General features: G+C 26.8%; 1 protein-coding gene across 1 annotated transcript; it reads right to left on the bottom strand.

Moving 5' to 3' along the window:
• Positions 1-343: 343 nt before the first annotated feature.
• LOC142224488 (uncharacterized) lies at positions 344-17,011 on the bottom strand. The gene is made up of 5 exons (XM_075294264.1): positions 16,909-17,011; positions 1,097-1,234; positions 818-987; positions 602-755; positions 344-527 (listed from the first exon to the last, which is right to left on the bottom strand). The coding sequence occupies exons 1-5, from the start codon at positions 17,009-17,011 to the stop codon at positions 394-396; spliced, it is 699 nt and encodes a 232-aa protein (XP_075150379.1). The 3' UTR covers positions 344-393.
• Between the last annotated feature and the right edge of the window lie 8,496 nt (positions 17,012-25,507).

The following is a 25,507-nucleotide window of genomic DNA, read 5'->3' as shown; positions in this document are numbered from 1 at the left end:
GCTCATAGTGGTACCGCACATTGGTGCCCAAGGCACCTGTCTATTGTAGGCACCACATGTGATGGTAGCTCTTAGTAGATACCACAGGGGTATCGCCATTTAGCCATCGTATTAACCGTTTTCTTTTACCGCCCATTTATAAAATTATATTTTCATTGTTTAGTTTATATATACATTTATATTTTTTGTTTATATATTTAGTTAAAAGATTAAAATAATACAAAATTAATTCAAATTAAAGTAAAGTAGTAAAGTAAAAAACATATATAAAAACAAAACTATGTATACATAACAAAACAAAAATTCAATCCAGTATTTTATAGAAAGAAAAATTAAAAAAAGAAAACTAAACCTAAAATAAAATCTTATGCTAATCAAATATTTACGAATATATTATTTAGGGCATTGTGGCAAATTTTTATTTATTTTTGAAATCGAAATACTTTTAAAGTGACGCTTCTTTTGCAGCTGTATTGCTTTCCGCAATTCCTCTTCCGGCTTTCCAGATCCACTACACTGAATAGAATCTACAAATTTGTGAGTTAATTAGTATACAAATAACTTTAAAAATTACCAAATAATTATAAAAATATTCAGTTACCTATTAATACACTGTAAAAATTACATAAACCTTTGAGAGATTTTTTCCCTTGCACTCCATCGACGTTGTAATCGTACGTTATCTGCGGCATTAAAATACTTCTCAAATTTTTCTTGATACCATTTGGTTCAATAAGTCCTTTCAAGGTTTGAATCTATTAAAATTATAAATATTATATTATATACAGTATTTTTAAATTTACCGGAAGATACTAACATATTCTTGTCTATTTTCTGCCAATATTGATTCGTTAACTTCCCGTAGCTTTTCTTCTGTATTTATCGGGAACATTCTTTTTAAGGCATCCACGTCGTTTTCTCTGGAGTGTATGGCCTTTAATATTGAACTTTGCTTGGCAATCTCTTCGGCCAGGAATTTCACTTGTTCTGCAATAAATTTGTAAAAATATAAATTTTTATTATAGTTGTACAAAGAAAAATTTGAAAAGAAGTACTTAAAAAATTAGTTGGTCATTATTTTTTTATTTATACTTACCTTGTAATAAAGCATCTCGTTTTTGAAGATCTTCTCTCAGCTTTTTTATTTGTTCTTTTAATTCGCCACAATTGCAATTTTTAAATTTGATATGCCCGTAGGGGTCATTTACTTTGGATTTACCCTTATATCTTAAATCTAAAGATTCAATATTCAATATAAAAATGTTTTTTCTTTACTTTAAGGAAAATTCGCCTTACTTCAAAGACCTACTGCTTTGACTGAAGGACGCAAATTTCCAAGATTTGTGTCCTAAATTTAAAAAGCCTAGATTTAAAGTTAGAATGCTCCCTAAAATTGTTTTTGTTTCAAAGAAGCAACATACTTACCTTCCATTAACAATTAAATTCTAATTACAATTTCAACGCAATAAAAAAGGGAAAATCCCCGACTATTCTTCTAAACAACATAAAATTAACTAAAATGTCTGAAAATATTTATTTACTTGTGGTTACTATGGTAACACAATATTCTGTTTAATAAATTTAGATATCAGTCAGCACGTTTACCAGGGTCACCTATGGTACCACCTACCCTTTTTATCTCCTAGTGGTACCCTTAATTGGTGGCCATAGCGGCCGTCCATTGTAGACGACATGTGGGTAACCCCATTTCGTTACCGCATTATGCGTCGTAAACACTACTTTTATTTGAATGATTTTTATATAACATTCCAAAATGTCGCCCTACTTATCCCAGATTCGAAGGCGGTACTTACTGAGCCATAAAATAAGAAATTAAAAATGTGGTGGATGTCAGATATAAAATGCAAAACTAACTGGAGAGTATACGAACCAAATCCAGGGCTAAATATGATGATTTTGCTTCCACCGGTTTATACCAAGATTCCAGAACCGATATTTTTGCAACAAAATGTTATATACCAATCATATGGTAGAAGTCTCAAAAATAAAATCGGAACGTTCGGCCAACGTTAGATCTGATAAAGCCTTAAGAATTTTACTTAACATGAAATACAAAACTCGAATGAACGTTAGGTAGGGTCACGGCCTAAGGCAAAAAAAAAAGTTGATGCAGTCACCCCCCAGTTTTGTAGCATATTTGAAGACAATTTCAGAACACGAAAACTTTTTTTTTTCGTGCACCCTACGACCCCCCGAAATACAATTTACTGTGCTGTGTCGTCATTTGAAGTCCGATCGAAAAGAAACGCATATCGTTGTTCATGGTTGATCAGGGGCTATATTTCGTGCATTGGACATTTTTGACTCCGACGTCAAATTTGATTTTTAATTTTTTTATTTCGCTTCGTATACCCCTATGATGCCCATTTCTTATAACCATTATAAAGATCTTATCAAAATATGAAACTTTTCCTTTGGAAGTATTTAATTATATTCATAAACAAAAAAGTTACAGAGATTTTAAAAAGTCAATAGGTCACCCTACACCATCAAATAGCTTTTGCTGTGTTGTCATGATATCCGATCGAAACCACATGCACATCGTTATTCACATCTACGAAATTAATTTGAAAGGTATTTAATACACACAAACTGTTTATCTGTAAATTTCTAACCGTATCATTGTATACATACTCGTTGTGTGCACTACGGCATTTTCTGCGTTATGCAAAGTGCATGTGTTTTTGCTAGAACAATTTGAGAACAGTAGGCTCTCAAATTGTTCTAGCAAAAAATCTAACAAACACTTTCGCTACATGATTTCTTAAGTCTGTCCATATTTTTGTGAGAGAAGGCTGTTGATAGTATTTGAAAAAAGTGAAAACAAAATGAAATTCGAAGCTCGGGTTATCGACAAAACTAAATTACCAACAAATCATCAAGTTATTGAATTCCTTTTATATTTAAAGAAAGCAGGCACCGCAAGTGTTAAAAATGAATCTACTAGTCATGTTACAGACGATAAACGATTGGGTTATATAATATCCAAAATTAAAAGTCGCCAACAACATAGTAAACTTGATTCTAGACCGGATTTGTTATAAATTAATTCTAAAAAGTTGTTAGCCGCATAATAAAATTGTACAATTAATAAACATGAAATGTACTCAAATCAAATACAAATCTAATCTAATATTTTCTTGTTTAAAGTATTTACTCATGTGACAACATTGCTCACCATTGTGAAGATGACAAGAAAACGCAAAAAAAAAATACGGCGTAGTCAGATGTTGAAAGGCAGAAATTTAACCAATGTGTAAGCAGCATAACGATCTTCGTAATTTTCCACAATTCCGTTACCACTTACTTTTATTGTTAGATTGATTGTTAGATTTTAAAACAGTAGGCTCTCAAGTTGTTCAAGCAAAAACACAAGAACTTTGCATAACGCAGAAAATGTCGTAGTGCACACAACGAGTATGTATAATGATACGGTTAGAAATTTACAGATAAACAGTTTGTGTGTATTAAATACCTTTCAAATTAATTTCGTAGATGTGAATAACGATGTGCATGTGGTTTCGATCGGATATCATGACAACACAGCAAAAGCTATTTGATGGTGTAGGGTGACCTATTGACTTTTTAAAATCTCTGTAACTTTTTTGTTTATGAATATAATTAAATACTTCCAAAGCAAAAGTTTCATATTTTGATAAGATCTTTATAATGGTTATAAGAAATGGGCATCATAGGGGTATACGAAGCGAAATAAAAAAATTAAAAATCAAATTTGACGTCGGAGTCAAAAATGACCAATGCACGAAATATAGCCCCTGATCAACCATGAACAACGATATGCGTTTCTTTTCGATCGGACTTCAAATGACGACACAGTACAGTAAATTGCATTTCGGGGGGTCGTAGGGTGCACGGAAAAAAAAAAGTTTTAGTGTTCTGAAATTGTCTTCAAATATGCTACAAAACTGGGGGGTGACTGCATGAACTTTTTTTCGCGACCCTATCTAATGAACGTGTCTGCATTATGATTCATTGAAAAGCCTATGCTCAATTTTGTAGATAATTTTTGATGATTCGTTGACAAAGAGGTAGGGAAATGCCACTCTAAAAGGGTTTTCTTTTAAATTCCGCCGCGTTATACCCCCGAATAAGGGATACCACATCCTCCTATAAATGGTATATACAAGACAATTGACAATTTCGTAACTCATTCGCGTTAGAACCATATCCCAACTATTCATACAAAAGAGAGAAATTGCAAGGCCAGCCTTAGGAAATGGCGGTCCACATTGCGGTAGGGAATAAGCTCACGAAAGGTGGTGAGGAGTTATTACGAGGTCGAAGTTTGTCGTAGAAAAAAAATGGTTTTGTGCAGTACTATGAGGTAGCAATTTAGGTGCCGAATTAGGGATACCACCCGCTCCTGTAAGAAGTATCTACCAGTGACTATGAAAGGAGGTAGGAGTCAATGAGCATACCACTTCACCCGTCAAAAGTATGAATGGTGGCAAATAGGCGACCACTTCGTCACTCTTTTTGCGGCAATGGAATATTTTTATACCACTGGGTATATATCACCCAACGAAAGCATTCTGTTGAAGTGTTGGTGAGTGAATGTATGAATGTTTTCATTTCATTGGTGGTTATTCAATTAAAAATTACTTTATTGGTAATTAAATCGTTGCTAAAAGCTACCAACATACTTCACTCTTCATGGCAACATTGGTGGCATTGATCCAAGTGATCCATATGTGGTCACAATAAATGTTTAAAAAAAAATTTAATCGTTAAAGAATATCAAATATTTGCAAATAGATTTGAAATGTGGATTGTGCGTGAAAATTGTTTGAACAACAATAAAAAAAAATTAACCAAAATAAGAAAAAAGAAAAGAAACTTTATAAAATCGTAGAAGTGGGCCAGGCCCCGATTCCAGACCCTAAGTTATGACATGTTTCGTTTATTAATTCGATTATTTGAATAAATATTTTAAAATAATCCTAGGAAAGTTTTTTTCTTTTAATATTTAATCTTTCATTTTTAACAATAATATTTTACTTCCACACACTACCACATCGTTCTGTATTTCAACCAAACCGATATGTCCATAAAAGCTACAGTATGGAGTACTCACAATATTTTTCTGCCTGAATATACAAATGGTCTCAAATTCAGCCGCTATGCTGGCTTTTTTTTTTACTTTATCCATGAGAGTATGAACTCCTTTGAATTTACTATGAGTGTGCTTGCTATACCAAGTCCCTACCCTAGATAACAAGTGAAGTGTATGTCTCTTTTTAAACGAATCTACATCCTATAGATGTGGTCTCTTTTTTATGACTTCCTCTTCAGGTTTTAATGGTCTGGTCATTCATATTATCACTGCTACTCAAAAGCATGTTGCCATGTTGATGGCATCCGCTACAGAAACGACATCATTATCGCCATCAGTTTCTTTGTCATTTAAAATTTTTATTAAAATTCAATAAGGACAGGTGAAATGGTAAAAAGGGTTAATTAATAATTTTTTATATGCATATTGGAAATAAGCAGAACAGACCGAAAGTCGGGAGAAGGCAACTATATAATATCGTTCATCAAGAATTTATGTAAGAATTACTAAACAAATTTCTATTTGATTCTAAAATTCATTATGGATACTATAACATCTTCTGTCAGATCGCTTGATATTGATCATGAGATTTTTTAGATTAAATGGTGGCACATAGTTCTTACATTTTTTTGCATTTCATTTACGTGCACATGTTTTGGAAAAATGGTAAAATTATTCAATTGGAAAAACTGTCCTTAGTGTTCTTATATTCTTATTAAAATTGATATGATTTTATTGGAACGAAATAATATCCATTATTTCATTACTTAATCGCAATTAGTATAAGAGTGTACTTTTATAAAGAAAAAGGAATACACGACATCAAAAATGGTAAAATAAATATCTCTGACGTAAACCGCTTGGTAATTAAAACTGGAGAAAAGAATATTGTAAAGTTTATTTAAACTGTGCACACTGAAAGGTAGAGTTAAATAAATCAAAGCAAAAATATATTGTAAAAAATTATTGTTATCAAATGAAATTCCGACAAAATTCGTTATAGAATTTAAATTTGCAAAAAATTACATTTTTTGCAAAATTTCCTACAGGAATTAAATTTTTTAACAAAATTTCGTATAGAAAAGAAATTTTCACATATGTCCTATTAAAATTAACTTTGGCAAAATTTCCTATCAAAATCAAATTTTGGCAAAATTTCCTTTAGAAAAGAAATTTTGACAAAATTTCCTATAAAACTGAAATTTGGCAAAATTTCCTATCGAAAAGAGACTTGGACAAAATTTCCCATAGCAATGAAATTTTGACAAAATTTCATATAAAAATGAAATTTTAACAAAATGTCGTATGGAAATTAAATTTTGACAAAATTTCCTATAGAAATTAAAATTTGACAAAATTCACGTAGAGGTAGAGGTAAATAAATCAAACCAAAAGTATATTGTAAAAAAATATTGTTTTGAAATGAAATTTTGACAAAATTCGTTGTAGAATTTAAATTTGGAAAAAAATATTTTTTTTCCTTCAGAAATTAAATTTTTAACAAAATTTCGTATAGAAAAGAAATTTTCACAAATTTCCTATTAAAATTAAATTTGGCAAAATTTCCTATAAAAATTAAATTTTGACAAAATTTACTTTAGAAAAGAAATTTTGAAAAAATTTCCTATAAAACTGAAATTTGGCAAAATTTCATATAAAAATGAAATTTGAACAAAATTCCCCATAGAAATGAAATTTTGACAAAATTTCATATAAAAATGAAATTTTAACAAAATTTCCTATAGAAATTAAATTTTAACAAAATTTCCTATAGAAATGAAATTTTGACAAAATTCACTTAGAGATGAAATTTTCACAAAATTTTCGATAGATATAAATTTCCTATAGGAATAAAATTTTGCGAAAAACTCCGTTAGACAAAATTTCTTATAAAAATGAAATTTTGGTGAATTTTCCTATAGAAATGAATTTTGACAAAATTTTCTATAGAAATGAAATTTTGTAAAAAATTTCTTTAGAAACGAAATTTTGACACAATTTTTTATAGAAATAAAATGTTGACAACATTTCCCATAAAAAAGAAATGTTGACCAAATTTCCTACTGAAGTAAAATCTTGACAAATTCCCCTATAGAAATGAAATTTTGACAAAATTTCTTCTAGAAATGAAATTTCCAAAAGAAATGATATTTTGTCAAAAATTTCCTAGAAATGAAATTTTGTCATATTTTTTTTGAAATGAAATTGTGAGAAAATTTCCTATAGAAATGAAACTTTGACAAAATTTCCTATAGAAATGAATTTTGACAAAATGTTCTATGCAAATAAAATGTTGACAAAATTTCCTATAGAAATAAAGTGTTGAAAAAAATTCTATAGAAATTAAATATTGACAAAATTTCCTATAGAAATGAAATTTTGCCAACATTTCCTAAAGAAAAGAAATTTTGACCAAATTTCGTATAGAAATATAATCTTTGCATATTTCCCTATAGAAATGAAATTTTGAAAAAATTTCCTATAATAATAAATTTTTGACAAAATTTCCTATATAAATGAAATTTTGAAAAAATTCCTATAGAAATGAAATTTTGAAAAAATTCCTATAGAAATGAAATTTTGAAAAAAAATTCCTATAGAAATGAAATTTTGACTAAATTTCCTATAGAAATAAAACTTTGACAAAATTTCCTATAGAAATGAAATTTTGAAAAATTTCCTATAGAAGTGAATTTTTGACAAAATTACCTATAGAAATAAAATTTTGACAAACTTTCCTATGGAAATAAAATCTTGGTAAAATTCCCTATGGAAATGAGCTCTTGACCAAAATTCCTATAGAAACGACATTTTGAAAAAAATTCCTACGGAAAAAATCATAAAAAAAAAAATCCTATAAAAATGAAATTTTAATGAAATATCCTATATCTTGCAAAAATTTCCTATTGAAATTAAAATTCGACAAAATTTTCTTTCGATATTAAACTGTGACAAAATTTTCTATAGAAAAGAAATTATGACAAAATTCTCCATAGAAATAAAATTTTGTCAAAAATTTCCTTGAAATGAAATTTTTCAAAAAAACCCTTAAAAATGCAATTTCAAAAAAATTTCCTATAGAAATTAAATTTTCACAAAATATCCTATAAAGAAAGAATAATTGACAACATTTTCTATAGAAATGAAATTGTGACAAAATTTTAACAAAATTTTGACAAGTTTTGTATAGAATTTAAATCTTGGCAAAATTTTTACGGAAGTGAAATCTTGGCAAAATTTCTATGGAAATGAAGTTTTGACAAAATTTCCAGAGAAATGAAATTTTGACAAAAATTTTTTAAAGGAATGAAATTTTGTTAATATTTCCTACAGAAATGAACTTTTGACAAAATTTTAACAAAATTTTGACAAGTTTTGTATAGAATTTAAATCTTGGCAAAATTTTTACGGAAGTGAAATCTTGGCAAAATTTCTATGGAAATGAAGTTTTGACAAAATTTCCTACAGAAATGAAATTCCGACAAAATTTTCATAACGAGTACATTCTTGACAAAATTTGCTATCGAAATACAATTTTGACAAAATTTCCTATCGAAATGAGCTTTTTATTAATTTTTCTATCGATATAAAATTTTGACATACAGTCGAAGCTCGGTTTAACGAACGATATATTGTCAGGCCCTTTCGTTATTTAGAAAAATTCGTTAAATCGAATGGGAATATTAAATGTTAACTTTTAATAAAAATCGTACTTTTTTACCAGATGAGTAAAAATTCATAATCTTTTGACATAATTAAACCACAGAGACGCTTAACTTACTTTAAATAATCCTTAAAAACTGATGAACTTGATATATCTAGGTTAGGTTAGATTGAAAAGAGGATCCAAGATTCGCTGTCTTATGGGGGCCTATATAGACCCATGTCATAATTTGTGTGTCTAACTTCTTAGACGAATTGCCTAATTTGTTTCCCGTCCCCGGTTTCAAGGTGGGCCAGCCATAGTTAGTGTTCATAGTAACATCTTCCTAAAACGTCCTACATACAGCATTACCCTGCTGCTTCTGTCGGCATAGATGTACTCTCAACGTAACATTGCCGTTTCGACCGAGCACCAAAAAAGTTTTTCAGTGGTAGTTTATCCCTCTCACTAATGATGTTGACATTCCTGTGTATTTCATAGTTTCTCTTCAGTTATAAGACGGAGGATCCTTGTTATAAGACGGAGGTTCCTTGTTATAAGACGGAGATGGTTAGCATGCCCGCCTTGCATACACAAGGTCGTGGGTTCGATTCCTGCTTCAACCGAACACCAAAAAGTTTTTCAGCCGTGGATTATACCACCTCAGTAATGCTGGTGACATTTCTGAGGGTTTCTAAGCTTCTCTAAGTGGTTTCACTGCAATGTGGAACACCGTTCGGACTCGGCTATAAAAAGGAGGTCCCTTGTCGTTGAGCTTAACATGGAATCGGGCAGCACTCAGTGATAAGAGAGAAGTTCACCAATGTGGCACCACAATGGACTGAATAATCTAAATGAGCCTGATATATCGGGCTGCCACCTAAACTAACCTAATCTAACCTTGTTATTGAGCTAAATATAGAATCGGGTAGCACTCATTACTTCACCACCTGTCCAACTGGGAATCCTACGAAATATTACCACTGTACCAGTGCTCGAGTTTATCGTAGTTTTTAAATTTTCATATAATAATAATAATTTGATCTAAACATTTACCTATGGGCCAACATAGTCCAAAAGTTTTTCTTTCTGGTGCAATTTGGATGATCAAAATAATATCGGTACCTAAGGGTTTGTCCCAGACTGGTTCATGAGGACCTGTCCAGTCCTACTAAGTTCTCCCAGGTCATGTAGTTTGGAATGAGTCCAAACCGTGGCCTGCAGTGTAAATTTATCCCCATTAATGACAAACCCGTGTTGAAGTGACCAGTCCCTTCCATACGTTTCGGCCAGAACTGGGACTGGTGTATTCACGCCAGGGAGTAGTCCATTTCCCGTAGCGAAGCTGCCACTCTATCTAACCTAACTTTACCTAGTTACCCGGCCATTGAATATGTGTTTCCGAACATTTTAATGGATTCTAAATATCTTGGGAATGCCGTATTTTGTGGACATTTTCTAAGGACTTAAGCCATTCTCACAATCGTCAAATATTGCTGATTTTGTTGTTGTTTATTTTCTTAAGATTAGAAGCCTGTTCGTTAAATCGAACATAAATTTTGTTCAACTGTTCGTTATTTAGACCACTCAATGTTAAGAATTTGGACGTTCGTTAAATTGGATTTTCGCTAAATAGGATATTTGTTAAACAGAGATTCGACTGTATTTTCCTATCGAATAGTTCTAATTTACAAAGATTTAAAAATATTTTAAATGTTATTTATTTTTAGCCAGTAGTCTGAAAGGATGTACTATTCCATAGACGAAATGAATAAATAAATAAATAAATGAAATTTTCACAAATTTCCTATAGAAATGAAATTTTGGCAAATATATTCCTATGGCAAAATTTCCTATTGAAACGAAATCCTGACAAAGTCTGTTTTTTATTCATTAGAGTAGAACAAACAATAAAGCTCCTTGTGATTTTTCCATAAGTTACGAATAGTTCTAACCCTCTTTTAGGGAACACTTACAACCGTATGAACTTTGGAAAAATGGAGAACAAAAAAAAACTAAAGAAGCATTCGAAGGTTTTATTTTTTAATTAGTTAGAAAACTTTCCCTTTAAAAGGAGATCTCTTATTCTCATTAAGTGTTGAGAAGGTATGAAAGACTCTGTTTATAATAATGATGTTGCCATTCCAATAGTAGTAGGAAAACATTCCAACACCCATTGCAAGAGCAAATGACAAAGGAAGTGAACAGAATAAAGGGCTTCATGTTTAAGGCAGCAAGCTCTTTGGAGTAGTTAAAGTTCTCAAAGGTGTTGTTGAACATTAACATCTACAATGATGCATGCATACTTTGGCTGGGAAATTGGCTTGTTTTTCAGTTGCTCATCTGAAATTAAGCTTTGTCCTTATAACTCCTGTTTCTTAAAAGCAACATCGTCTTAATTTTTTTTCTACTTACTTTAGTATTTTCTGGCTCATGGCCTTTTATTTTTTATATCCATGTAACAATAGCACCAAAGAGTAATGAATTTGTGCTAAGAAGGGAAGGTGACAGTTGGAGTTGGATTACTGAACTTTTAACTGCTGCTTACTTTGAGTGAAATTAACGAACGGATGATGAATAGAGACTAGAGTAATTGTGGGAATATTTTTATAACATTTCTTTAATTATTTAAGTGGTTACCTATTATACATAGGTACACGGCTTTAGTGCACAGCTATTTCAAATATGACCTTTATCGTTGAACTTAACGTGGAATTTGGAAACCATTTAATTTTTGCCAACATTTTGTATAGAAATTAAATTTTGGCAAAATTTTCTAAAGAAATGAAATTTCGACAAACTTTTCTAAAGAAGTGAAATTTAAAAAAACAAAATTCTAAAGGAATTAAATTTTTACAAAATTTCCCATAGAAATAAAATTTTGACAAAAATTTCCTATTGAAATGAAATTTTGACAAAATTTCTTATAGAATTGACATTTTGACAAAATTTTGTGTAAAACTGAAAATTTAAAAAAAAAATCTACCAAAATGAAATTTTGACAAAATTCCATATAGAAATGTAATTTCGACAACCTTTTCTGAAGGAATGAAATTTTGACAAAATTTCCTATAGAAATGAAATTTTTATAAAATTTCCTATAGAAATGAAATTTTTATAAAATTTCGTATAGAAATCAAATCATGACAAAATTTCCTATAAAAATGAAATTTTAATAAAATTACAAATGAGTTTTTGTCAAAATTTTCAACAGAAATGGGCTTTGGAGTAAATTTTCTTTAGAAATAAAATGTTGACAAAATTTTCTATAGAAATGACATTTTGAAAAATTTTTGTATGAAATGAAATTTTGAAAACATTTCGTATTGTAGTTTTGACAAAATTTCCTATAGAAATAAATTTTTGATAAAAATTTATGTAAAAATGAAATTTTTGACAAAATTTCTACGAAAATTAAATTTTGACAAAATTTCCTATAGAAATGGAATTTCGACAAAATTTCCTATAAAAATGATATTTTGGCAAAATCACCCATAGAAATGAAATTTTGACTAAATTTCCTATAGAAAGGATTTTTTGACAAAATTTCCTAACGAAATGAATTTATGATTTTCCTACAGAAATCAAATTTTTATAAAATTTCCTATAGAAATGAAATTTTTATAAAATTTCCTATTAAAATTAATTTTTGACAAATTTTCCTATAGAAATTAAGTTTTGACAAAATTTCCTAAAGAAATAAAATCTTGACAAAATTTCCTATAAAAATGAAATTTTAATAAAATATCCTATACAAATGAGTTTTTGTCAAAATTTTCAATAGAAATGAGCTGTTGAGAAAATTTTCTTTAGAAATAAAATTTTTACTAAATTTCCTACATAAATTAAATTTTGACAAAATTTTCTATTGTAATGAAATTTTGACCAATATTCCCATTGAAATGAAATTCTGACAAATTTTTCTTATAGAAATGACATTTTGAAAAATTTTTTCTATGAAATGAAATTTTGAAAAAATTCGTATTGCAGTTTTGACAAAATTTCCTATAGAATTAAATTTTTGATAAAATTTTGTGTAAAAATGACATTTTTGACAAAATTTCTACGAAAATTAAATTTTGACAAAATTTCTTATAGAAATGGAATTTCGACAAAATTTCCTATAGAAATGATATTTTGGCAAAATCACCTATAGAAATTAAATTTTGACAAAATTTCCTGAAGAAATGAATTTATGAAAAAATTTCTAATGGAAATGAAATTTTTATAAAATTTCCTATAGAAATGAAATTTTTATAAAATTTCCTATTAAAATTAATTTTTGACAAAATTTCCTAAAGAAATAAAATCTTGACAAAATTTCCTAGAAAAATTAAATTTTAATATTTTTTTTTTTTAATTTTTTGTCAAAATTTTCAATAGAAATGAACTGTTGAGAAAATTCTCTTTAGAAAAAAAAATTTACTAAATTTCCTATATAAATTAAATTTTGAAAAAATTTTCTATTGTAATGAAATTTTGACCAATATTCCCATAGAAATGAAATTCTGACAAAATTTCCTATAGAAATGAATTTTTGACAAAATTTCATAACGAAATGAATTTATGAAAAAATTTCCTACAAAAATGACATTTTGACAAAATTTCCTTTAGAAATTAAATTCTGACCAAAATCCCTATAGAAATGAAATGTTGACAAAATTTTGTATAGATATGAAATTTTGAAAAAAAAAATTCTTATGGAAATGCAAATTTGAAAAAATTTTCTAAAGATATGAAATTTTAACAGAATCTCCTGTAGAAATGAAATTTTGAGAAAACTCCCTATAGATATGAAATTTTAACAAAATTTTCTATAGATTTTGAAAAAAATTTCTATAGAAATAAAATTTTGAGAAAATTTCCTATATAAATGAAAATTTGATAAAATTTCCAGATTTCACGGAAAGTATTTTTTTTACGAAAATTGGTCGATATTTCATTTCCATAGATTTTTTTTAAATTTGAAATTAAATTTTGACGGAATTTCCTATTGAAATAAAATTTTGACAAAATATTCAAAAGAAATGAAAATATTAGAAAATTTCCTATATAAATGAAATTTTGACAAAATCTTTTATAGATATTCAATTTTGACAAAATTTTCTATATAAATAAAATTTTGAAAAAATTTCCTATTGGAATGTATTTTGTCAAAATTTCCTATTGGAATGAAATTTTGCCAAAATTTTCTATAGGAATGAAATTTTGACAAAATGTCCTATAAAAACGAAGTATTGACAAAATTTTCTATAGATATGAAATTTTGACAAAATCTCCAATAGAAATAAACTTTTGAGAAAATTGTCTATATAAATAAAATTTTGAGAAAAATTCCTATTTAAATGAATGTTTTATTAAATTTCGTAATTTCACGGAAGGTACTGTCAATTGTTTTTGCGAAATTTGGTCAGAATTTCGTTTCTATAGAAAATTTGTTTAACATTTGAAATGAAATTTTGGACAGAATTTCCTGTAGAAATAAAATTTTTACAGAATTTTTAAAAGAAAGGACAATTTTAAACAAGCATATACGGCCGTAAGTTCGGCCAGGCCGAAGCTTATGTACCCTCCATCATGGATTGCGTAGAAACTTCATCTAAACACTGCCATCCACAATCGAATTACTTAAGTTGCGGTAACGCTTGCCGATGGCAAGGTATCTTAAAACCTCCTAACACCATATTCTAAATTGTATGTAAGTCCATACGTGGTATATATTAAATCAAAAAATATCAATACGTATATAATTCAGTTTGACAAAGTAGACATAAAATTTTGACAAAATTTTCTACAGAAATAAAATTTTAACAAAATTTTCTATAGAAATAAAATTTTCACAAAATTTTCTATAGAAATAAACTTTTGACAAAATTTTAGAAATAAAATCTTGGTAGGTTATTTTTGGCTCGAGTGGCAACCATGATTATGAACCGAATAAAATTTGAACAAAATTTTCTACAGAAATAAAATTTTGATAAAATTTTCTATAGAAATAAAATGTTGACAATGATGAAAATTTTATTATGAACCGAATAAAATTTTAACAAAATTTTCTCTAGAAATAAAATTTTGACAAAATTTTCTATAGAAATAAAATTTTGACAAAATTTTCTATAGAAATAAAATTTTGACAAAATTTTCTATAGAAATAAAATTTTGGTAGATTATTTTTGGCTCTAGTGGCAACCATGATTATGAACCGATATGGACCAATTTTTGTGTGATTGGACCAATTTTGGTATGGTTGTTAGCGACCATATACTAACACCACGTGCCAATTTGAACCGGATCGGATGAATTTTTCTCCTCCAAGAGGTTCCGGAGGTCAAATCTGGAGAATGTTTTATATGGGGGCTATATATAATTATGGACCGATATGGACCAATTCTGGCACGGTTGTTAAAGGATTGGGTGAAATTTGCTTCTCTTGGAGACTTCGCAAGCCAAATCTGGGGATCGGTTTATATGGGGGCTATATATAATTATGGACCGATGTGGACCAATTTTTGCATGATTGTTAGAGACCATATACCAACACCATGTACCAAATTTCAGCCGGATCGGATGAAATATGCTTCTCTTAGATGCTCCACAAGCCAAATCTGGGGATCGGTTTATATGGGGGCTATATATAATTAAGGACCGATATGGACCAATTTGTCCATGGTTGTTAGAGACCATATACCAACATCATGTACCAAATTTCAGCCGGATCGGATGAAATTTTCTTCTCTTTGAGGCTCCGCAAGCCAAATCTGGGGATCGGTTTATATGGGGGCTATATAAAATTATGAACCGATGTGAACCAATTTTTGCATGGTTGTTAGAGACCATATACCAACACCATGTACCAAATTTCAGCCGGATCGGATGAAATTTGCTTCTATTTTAGGCTCCGCAAGCCAAATCTGGGGATCGGTTTATATGGGGGTTTGCATGGTTGTTAGAGACCATATACCAACACCATGTACCAAATTTCAGCCGGATCGGATGAAATATGCTTCTGTTAGAGGCTCCACAAGCCAAATCTGAGGGTCCCTTTATATGGGGGCTATACGTAAAAGTGAACCGATATGGCCCATTTTCAATACCATCCGACCTACATCGATAACAACTACTTGTGCCAAGTTTCAAATCGATAGCTTGTTTCGTTCGGAAGTTAGCGTGATTTCAACAGACGGACGGACGGACATGCTTAGATCGACTCAGAATTTCACCACGACCCAGAATATATATACTTTATGGGGTCTTAGAGCAATATTTCGATGTGTTACAAACGGAATGACAAAGTTAATATACCCCCATCCTATGATGGAGGGTATAAAAATGTGATATATAAATGAAATTTTGACAAAATTTCTTATGGAAAGGAATTTATGGCAAAATTTCCTGTACATAAATGGAGTTTTGACAAAATTTTCAATATAAATAAAATTTTGACAAAATTTCCTATAGATATGAAATTTTGACAAAATGTTCTATATATATAAAATTTTGAGAAAATTTCCTATTGGAATAAAATTTTGCCAATATTTCCTATAAGAATGAAATTTTGATAAAATGTACCCTAGAAACGAAATTTTGACAGAATTTTCTATGAAAATGAAATTTTTTAATGATTACTTCCACCACATTGTATTCATCTTATTTCCCTATCTTGCTAAATTCGTCATCTAAGTCTTCGTTTGGTCTATCTGATATTTTGACAAAATTTTCTATATAAATAAAATTTTGACAAAATTTCCTATAGAAATGAAATTTTGATAAAATTTTCTACAAAAATAAAATTTTGATAAAATTTCCTATAGAAACAAAATTTTGACAGAATTTTCTATGAAAATGAAATTTTTTAATGATTACTTCCACCACCTTGTATTTATTTCCCTATCTTGCTAAGTTCGTCCTCTAAGCCTTCGTTTGGTCTATCTGCGATTAACCTGTCCTCTGCGTGTTTCCACGAATGGAATAAGTGGACTTTCCGAAAAGCAGTGATAAGCAAGAATGTCTTTTTCGATTGAAATTTAACAATCTACCTACTGCTCTTTTTTTGTCAATCTATGGGGTTCTCTAGAATATCAAAGATAATGGAAGAAGGAAGCTACAAATGTGTGGGTTTTCAATAGATTGGAAAAATGTTTTTCTGACTTTTAGTTTGGATGTCACTTACCCCATAGGGGATTTTTATTTTTGGTTTTCTCAGCCACTGTCACACATTTGTTTGACTTTAAATGAGAACTGACATCGAAAGTTACGATGTTGTTGCCATCCATCATTCTTAGTTCATGTTGTGGATATTTTGAGCTGAAGTCAATTTTTTTTTCTTCATTTTCGGTGGCAAACGAAGTCCATACTTTCTACATTTTTAACAAGTGGTCTAATGTAGGTTTCATGTCTTCCAAAATTTTTTCTGTTGTTATTGCTGCTGTTGTTTTATTCATCTGCCAGAATGTCTTGCAGGTTCAATGTTGGTATTTGACATTAACAGGTTTGTTACTTCTATTGTTAGATTGTGAATTGCTGGGCTTAATTGGTTGTGAGTGATATGTAAAGTTGGTGTTTTTAAGCTATTTCAGAATATCTATGAATAGCTATTCCAAAGTCATCAGAGTTTTCTTTCTATTTATGTGGATTTAGTTGATTTTAATGGAGACGAGGTAAGTTTTTTTTGAAATTTTTGCAAATTTCATGTCGACAAATGACAATCATTATCAGAGGATGGCGTTTTTTAGAAAGTGTTTGTAAATGGTTAGTTGGATGTACGATAACGATGTCTATCAGGAGTGTATTTTTGGCAATATAATCGAATGGATTTTACAAAATAAACTTTTTTAAATATGGATGTTTGTTTGGTTTTGTTTGGTGACATACGACATAGAAAAATGCTTCGACTCGGTATATCCCATTAACTTATTACATTTAATGTGCATCGTAAAATGATCTTCCAGGAGGAGGCTTCATTTTTACTTCACAAGAAGTTCTTTTTATCATTATTCGTGCTATTCGAACTGTCACATGAAGCGCAGTACTGAATAGGCTGGGCATTTTTGCCAGAGCCATTTGGCCCTCAATATATAGAAAAATTTACCATGGGTTCTGGGTGCCCAAGAAAGTCTCTATGGCTAAAAAATCTGGGCAACAGATGCTTGGAAAGATCTACTTTAGACTTTTGCATAAATCGCTAATTCACGGTTGCCACAGTTGGTAGAATTTTACCAAAAATGGTATATTTTTTACGGTTTGGTAGATTGACAGAATTCTTGATGTTTTGGTAGATTTTGCAAAAAAAATGTTGACAAAATTTTCTATAGAAATAAAATATTGACAAAAATTTGCACAAAATTCTCAATAGAAATCAAATGTGGACAAAATGTTCATAGAAATAAAATTTTGAGAAAATTTCCTATATAAATGGAATTTTGGCAAAATTCCCTATATAAGTGAAATTTTGACAAAAATTTTTATAGAAATAAAATGTGCACAAAATTTTCTATAGAAATAAAATTTTGAAAAAAAAAATGTATAGAAATAAAATTTTCTATAAAAATGAAATTTAGACAAAGTTTTTTATAGAAATAAAATTTTGACAAAAAATTTTATGGAAATAACATTTTGACAAATTTTTTATACAAATAAAATTTTGACAAAATGTTTATAGAAATAAAATTTTGACAAAATTTTTTATAGAAATAAAATTTTGACAAAATTTTCTATAGAAATAAAATTTTGACCAAATTTTCTATAGAAATAAAATTTTGACAAAATTTTTTATAGACGTAAAATTTTGACAAAATTTTCTATAGAAATAACATTTTGGCAAAATTATAGAAATATAATTTTGACAAAATTTTCCATAGAAATAAAATTTTGACAAAATTTTCTATAGAAATAAAATCTTGACAAAATTTTCTATAGACATAACATTTTGACAAAATTTTCTAAAGAAATAAAATTTTGACACAGTTTGCTATAGGAATAAAATCTTGACTAAACTATCTATAGGAATGAAATATTGACAACATTTTCTATAGGAATAACATATTGACAAAATTTTCTATAGGAATAAAATTTGTACAAAATTATCTATAAAAAAAAATAAAATTTTGACAAAAATTTCTATAGAAATATATTTTGAACAAAATTTTCTATAGAAATAAAAATGTTGACAAAATTTTCAATAGAAATAAAATTTTGACAAAATTGTCCATTGAACAAAATTTTCTATAGGAATGAAATACTAAAAAAAATTTTTATAGGAATAAAATTTTGACAAAATTTTCTATAGGAATAAAATTTATACAAAATTATCTATAAAAATAAAATTTTGACAAAAATTTCAATAGAAATATATTTTGAACAAAATTTTCTATAGAAATAAAAATTTTGACAAAATTTTCTATAGAAATAAATTTTTGACAAAATTTTCTATTGAAATAAAATTTTGACAAAATTTTCTATAGAAATAAAATTTGGAGAAAATTTTCTATAGAAATAAAAATTGGAGAAAATTTTCTATAGAAATAAAATTTGGAAAAAAATTCCTATAGAAATAAAATTTGGAGAAAATTTTCTATAGAAATAAAATGTTGACAAAATTTTCTATAGAAATAAAATTTTGACAAAATTTTCTATAGAAATAAAATTTTTACAAAATTTTCTGTAGGAATAAAATTTTGACAAAATTTTCTATTGAAATAAAATTTTGACAAATTTTCTATAGAAATAAAAATTGGAGAAAATTTTCTGTAGGAATAAAAGTTTGACAAATTTTCTATAGAAATATAATTTGGAGAAAATTTTCTATTGAAATAAAATTTGGAAAAAAATGTTCAGTAGAAATAAAATTTGGAGAAAATTTTCTATAGAAAAAAAATTTAACAAAATTTTCTATAGATATAAAATTTTCTATAGAAATAAATTTTTGACAAAATTTTCCCTACAAAAAAAAAAATTTACAAAATTTTCTATAGACATGAAATTTTGACAAAATTTTCAATAGAAATAAAATTTTGACAAAATTTTTTATAGAAATAAAAATTTTAAACAATTTGCTATAGAAATAAAATTTTGAAACAATTTGCTATAGAAATAAAATTTTGACTTTCATTAATTTGTTAAAATTTTGAATTTAGTTTTTAGATGATATAGAAATAAAATTTTGACAAAATTTTCTATAGAAATAAAATTTTGACAAAATTTTTTATAGAAATAAAATTTTGACAAAATTTTCTATAGAAATAAAATTTTGACAAAATTTTCTACAGAAATAAAATGTTGACAACATTTTCTATACAAATAAAATTTTGACAAAATTTTCTATAGAAATAACATTTTGGCAAAATTATAGAAATAAAATTTTGACAAAATTTTCTACAGAAATAAAATTTTGACAAAATTGTCTATAGAAATAAAATTTTGACAAAATTTTCGATAGAAATAGAATTTTGACAAAATTTTCTATAGAAATAAAATTTTAACAAAATTTTCTACAGAAATACAATTTTGACAAAATTTTCCATAGGAATAAAATTTTGACAAAATTTTCTATAGAAATAAAATCTTGACAAAATTTTCTATAGACATAACATTTTGACAAAATTTTCTATAGAAATAAAATTTTGACACAGTTTGCTATAGAAATAAAATGTTGACAAAATTTTCTATAGGAATAAAATATTGACAAAATTTTCTATAGGAATAAAATATTGACAAAAATTTCTATAGAAATAAAATTTGTACAAAATTATCTATAAAAATAAATTTTTGACAAAAATTTCTATAGAAATATATTTTGAACAAGATTTTCTATAGAAATAAAAATGTTGACAAAATTTTCTATAGAAATAAATTTTTGACAAAATTTTCTATTGAAATAAAATTTTTATTGTTGTTTTTTGACAAAATTTTCTATAGAAATAAAATTTGGAGAAAATTTTCTATAGAAATAAAATTTGGAGAAAATTTTCTATAGAAATAAAATTTTGGAAAAAAATTCCTATAGAAGTAAAATTTGGATAAAATTTTCTATAGAAATAAAATTTTGACAAAATTTTCTATAGAAATAAAATTTTGACAAAATTTTCGATAGAAATAGAATTTTGACAAAATTTTCTATAGAAATAAAATTTTAACAAAATTTTCTACAGAAATACAATTTTGACAAAATTTTCCATAGGAATAAAATTTTGACAAAATTTTCTATAGAAATAAAATCTTGACAAAATTTTCTATAGACATAACATTTTGACAAAATTTTCTATAGAAATAAAATTTTAACACAGTTTGCTATAGAAATAAAATGTTTACATAATTTTCTATAGGAATAAAATATTGACAACATTTTCTATAGAAATAAAATTTGTACAAAATTATCTATAAAAATAAAATTTTGACAAAAATTTCTATAGAAATATATTTTGAACAAGATTTGCTATAGAAATAAAAATTTTGACAAAATTTTCTATAGAAATAAATTTTTGACAAACTTTTCTATTGAAATAAAATTTTTATTGTTGTTTTTTGACAAAATTTTCTATAGAAATAAAATTTGGAGAAAATTTTCTATAGAAATAAAATTTGGAAAAAAATTCCTATAGAAGTAAAATTTGGATAAAATTTTCTATAGAAATAAAATTTTGACAAAATTTTCTATAGAAATAAAATTTTGACAAAATTTTCTATTGAAATAAAATTTTGACAAAATTTTCTATAGAAATACAATTTTGACAAAATTTTCTATAGAAATACAATTTTGACAAAATTTTCTATTGAAATAAAATTTTTATTATTGTTTTTTGACAACATTTTCTATAGAAATAAAATTTTGACAAAATTTTCTATTGAAATAAAATTTTGACAAAATTTTCTATAGAAATAAAATTTGCAGAAAATTTTCTATAGAAATAAAATTTGGAAAAAATTTTCAGTAGGAATAAAGTTTGGTGAACATTTTCCATAGAAAAAAAAATTTGACAAAATTTTCTATAGATATAAAATTTTCTGTAGAAATAAAATTTTGACAAAATTTTCTATAAAAATAAAATTTTGACAAAAGTTTCTATAGAAATAAAATTTTGACAAAATTTTCTATAGAAAAAAAATTTTGAAACAATTTGCTATAGAATTAAAATTTTGACTTTCATTATTTTGTTCAAATTTTGAATTTAATTTTTTGATGGACACGGGATATGGTCGTACCCCGTGTAAAGAAAGACAAACAACTTCTTGCCGAACATTTGTTTTTGGTTGAAATCCCACATTCATCTGCCCTAATGCCATGTTCTCTTTTTTTTACATTTCAACTTTTATTTGTTCTGTCTGTGCCATGGCATTTGTAATTGGGAATGATGTGGGTTAGATTAATGATAACATTACTCGACTTTAGTGAAAGTTTATTCGCATGACAAAGAATCGGTGTTGGAAGGTGGAATTTGTTAAGGAGGAGATGTGGGAGAATGTTGTTTAGAGTGAATGATTTGGTTTTTTGCGTTTGTTTTTTATCCATAGCAAGAGAATACTGACTTATGTTCCTCACCGGAGAGCTGTGACTTTAGGAATGGTGTTGGAGAAAACCTTTAAATAATATATGAGGTTAATGTAAAATTTGACTTTTTCGTTTTGTAAATTGAAAACTCCATTAAATGAACTGGAGCTATGCTTTTTTTTATCATTGTTTTTTTTCGAAGATATTTTCTTTTTGTTGACGTATGAGTGATGTGTAATTTACCAAATTTTACTCTACAATGTCTGATGAGTTTTTAATCATTTTACATTTTCATGTTGGCGTTTTTTTGTTATTGCCATTGTAATGTTGATGGGATATTTTGAATGTATTTCTCCACTAACTGTGATAGGTTTGTCAGTGTAGTGTGAGTAATTAAATTGGAAGAAAATAATCATAATAACGAAAATATGGCGGAATATTTGATTGGGCTGAATTTCAGTGCTCTTTTTTTTAAGAAACTCATAGGCTATAGGCCAGTTTTGCTAAAAATAAGGATTTTCATAAAAAAGGATGTGTACTAATTAATTCATTAATTGATTAGCGAGCCACCATAGTGCAGTGGTTAGCATGCCCGATTTACATACAAAGGGTTATGGGTTCAATCAATCACCAAAAAAATTTCAGCGGTGAATTATCCACTCTCAGTAATGCTGGTGACATTTCTGAGTGTTTTTAGAAGTCTCTACGTAGTGGAATGTCGTTCGGATTTGGCCATAAAGAGGAGGTCCCTTGTCATTGAGTCAAAGATAGTATGGGGCAGCATTCAGTAATTATTTCTATAGATAATTTTCTATACCAATAAAATTTTGACAAAATTTTCAATAGATATAAAATTTTGACAAAATTTTCTATAGAAATGAAATTTGCACAAAATTTTCTATAGAAATAAAATTCTGACTAAATTTTCTATAGAAATAAAATTTTGACAAAATTTTCTATAGACATAAAATTTTGACAAAATAAATTTTTGAAGAAATAACATTTTGAAAAATTTTCTATAAAGATAAAATTTTGACAAAATTTTCTATAGAAATAATATTTTTACAAAATTTTCTATAGAAATAAAATTTTGAAAAAAAAAAATCTATAAAAATAAAATTTTGACAAAATTTTCTATAGAAATACAATTTTGACAAAAAATTCTATAAAAATAAAATCTTAACAAAATTTTCTATAGAAATAAAATTTTGACAAAATTTTCTATAGAAATAAAATTTGGCAAAATTTTCTATAGAAATGAAATTTTGACAAAATTTTGAAAAAAATTTCTATAGAAATATAATTTTGAAAAAATTTTCTATAGACATAAAATTTTGACAAAATTTTCTATAGAGATGAAATTTTGACAAAATTTTCTATAGAAATAGAATTTTGACAAAATTTTCTATAGAAATAAAATTTTGACAAAATGTTCTATAGACATAAAATTTTGACAAAATTTTCTATAAAAATAAAATTTTGACAAAATTTTCTAAAGAAATAATAATATTTTTACAAAATTTTCTATAGAAATAAAATTTTGAAAAAATTTTCTATAGAAATAAAATTTTGACAAAATTTTCTATGGAAATAAAATTTTGACAAAATTTTCTATAGACATAAAATTTTGACAAAATTTTCTATAGAAATGAAATTTTGACAAAATTTTCTATAGAAATGAAATTTTGACAAAATTTTCTATAGAAATAAAATTTTGACAAAATTTTCTATAGAAATAAAATTTTGACAAAATTTTCTATAGAAATAAAATTTTGACAAAATTTTCTATAGAAATAAAATCTTGTCAAAATTTTCTATAGAAATAAAATTTTGACAAAATTTTCTATAGAAATAAAATTTTGACAAAATTTTCTATAGAAATAAAATTTTGAAAAAAATTTCTATAGACATAAAATTTTGACAAAATTTTCTATAGAAATAAAACGTTGACAAAATTTACTATAGAAATAAAATTTTGACAAAATTTCTTATAGAAATAAAATTTTGACAAAATTTTCTATAAAAATAAAATTTTGACAAAGTTTTCTATAGAAATAAAATTTGACAAAATTTTTTAGAGAAATAAAATTTTGAAAAAATTTTCTATAGACATAAAATTTTGACAAAATATTCTATAGAAATAAAATTTTGACAAAATTTACTATAGAAATAAAATTTTGACACAATTTGCTATAGAAATAATATTTTTACAAAATTTTCTATAGAAATAAAATTTCGAAAAAATTTTCTATAAAAATAAAATTTTGACAAAATTTTCTATAGATATAACATTTTAACAAAATTTACTGTGGACATAAAATTTTGACAAAATTTTCTATAAAAATAAAATCTTGACAAAATTTTCCATAAAAATAAAATCTTGACAAAATTTTCTATAGAAATAAAGTTTTGACAAAATTTTCTATAGAAATAAAATTTTTAAAAAATTTTCTATAGGCATAAAATTTTCTATAAAAGTAAAATCTATAGTAATACAATTTTGAGAAAAATTTCTATAGAAAAAAATTTTAACAAAATTTTCTATAGAAATAAAATTTTGTATAGAAATAATATTTTTACAAAATTTTCTATAGAAATAAAATTTTTACAAAATTTTCTATAGAAATACAATTTTTACAAAATTTTCTAAACAAATACAATTGTTACAAAATTTTCTATAAAAATAAAACTTTGCGAAATAAGATTTTTTTGTAGTTTTTTTTTTTTTGTAAAGTCATCTCCAAATTGTGGTAGATTGGTTTTGGCTCTAGTGGTAACCGGGAAAATGTCCTTAAGACAGTATTGAAGCCCTTTCCAAATAGCTCCCAACAAATTTGGAGGATCTTAGATGGCATCAATAATATAGATCTACAGAATGGTGTAGGTTGTAATATAGTCGACCCCGTCCAACTTTAGAAAGTGTTCCCTTTGATGTAGTAAGGTCATTAGACTCTCCATTACTTTCGCATGTCTATGGAAGTACTTCCTTTGACTCCATTTTCCCAATCCTACGTCTCAAGTATGGTAGTGCGTACAAGTGTGGAGCAATTAAAATGTTTTCTTACTACCCCGTATACCTTAATATAAATAATTTCTCTTTTGCTCTAGAAATATAGAAAAAATATCATTTAAAATAAAACAAGTACACATTTCTATAATACACTCACTTGTAAAAAAACGCAAAAACCCGTGAATAAAGAGACCGCAATAAAGTCACCTCATTTGTGTTAAGAAAGGAGTAATAGTCCTAGCACATCACCACCATGACAACACTTCACACGACCTC

This window comes from Haematobia irritans, chromosome 2, assembly GCF_050003625.1.
Source record: "Haematobia irritans isolate KBUSLIRL chromosome 2, ASM5000362v1, whole genome shotgun sequence".
In the NCBI taxonomy this organism is placed as follows: domain Eukaryota; kingdom Metazoa; phylum Arthropoda; class Insecta; order Diptera; family Muscidae; genus Haematobia; species Haematobia irritans.
This window is presented reverse-complemented; position numbering and strand designations above follow the sequence as displayed.

Coding starts and splice junctions, on each gene's coding strand:
- LOC142224488 (XM_075294264.1), bottom strand. CDS start 17,011: ATGGATGGCAACAACATCGTAACTTTCGATGTCAGTTCTCATTTAAAG. Junction 1,235..16,908: donor AAATAAAAATCCCCTATGGG/GTAAGTGACATC, acceptor TTGAATCTTTAG/ATTTAAGATATAAGGGTAAA. Junction 988..1,096: donor ACGAGATGCTTTATTACAAG/GTAAGTATAAAT, acceptor AATTTATTGCAG/AACAAGTGAAATTCCTGGCC.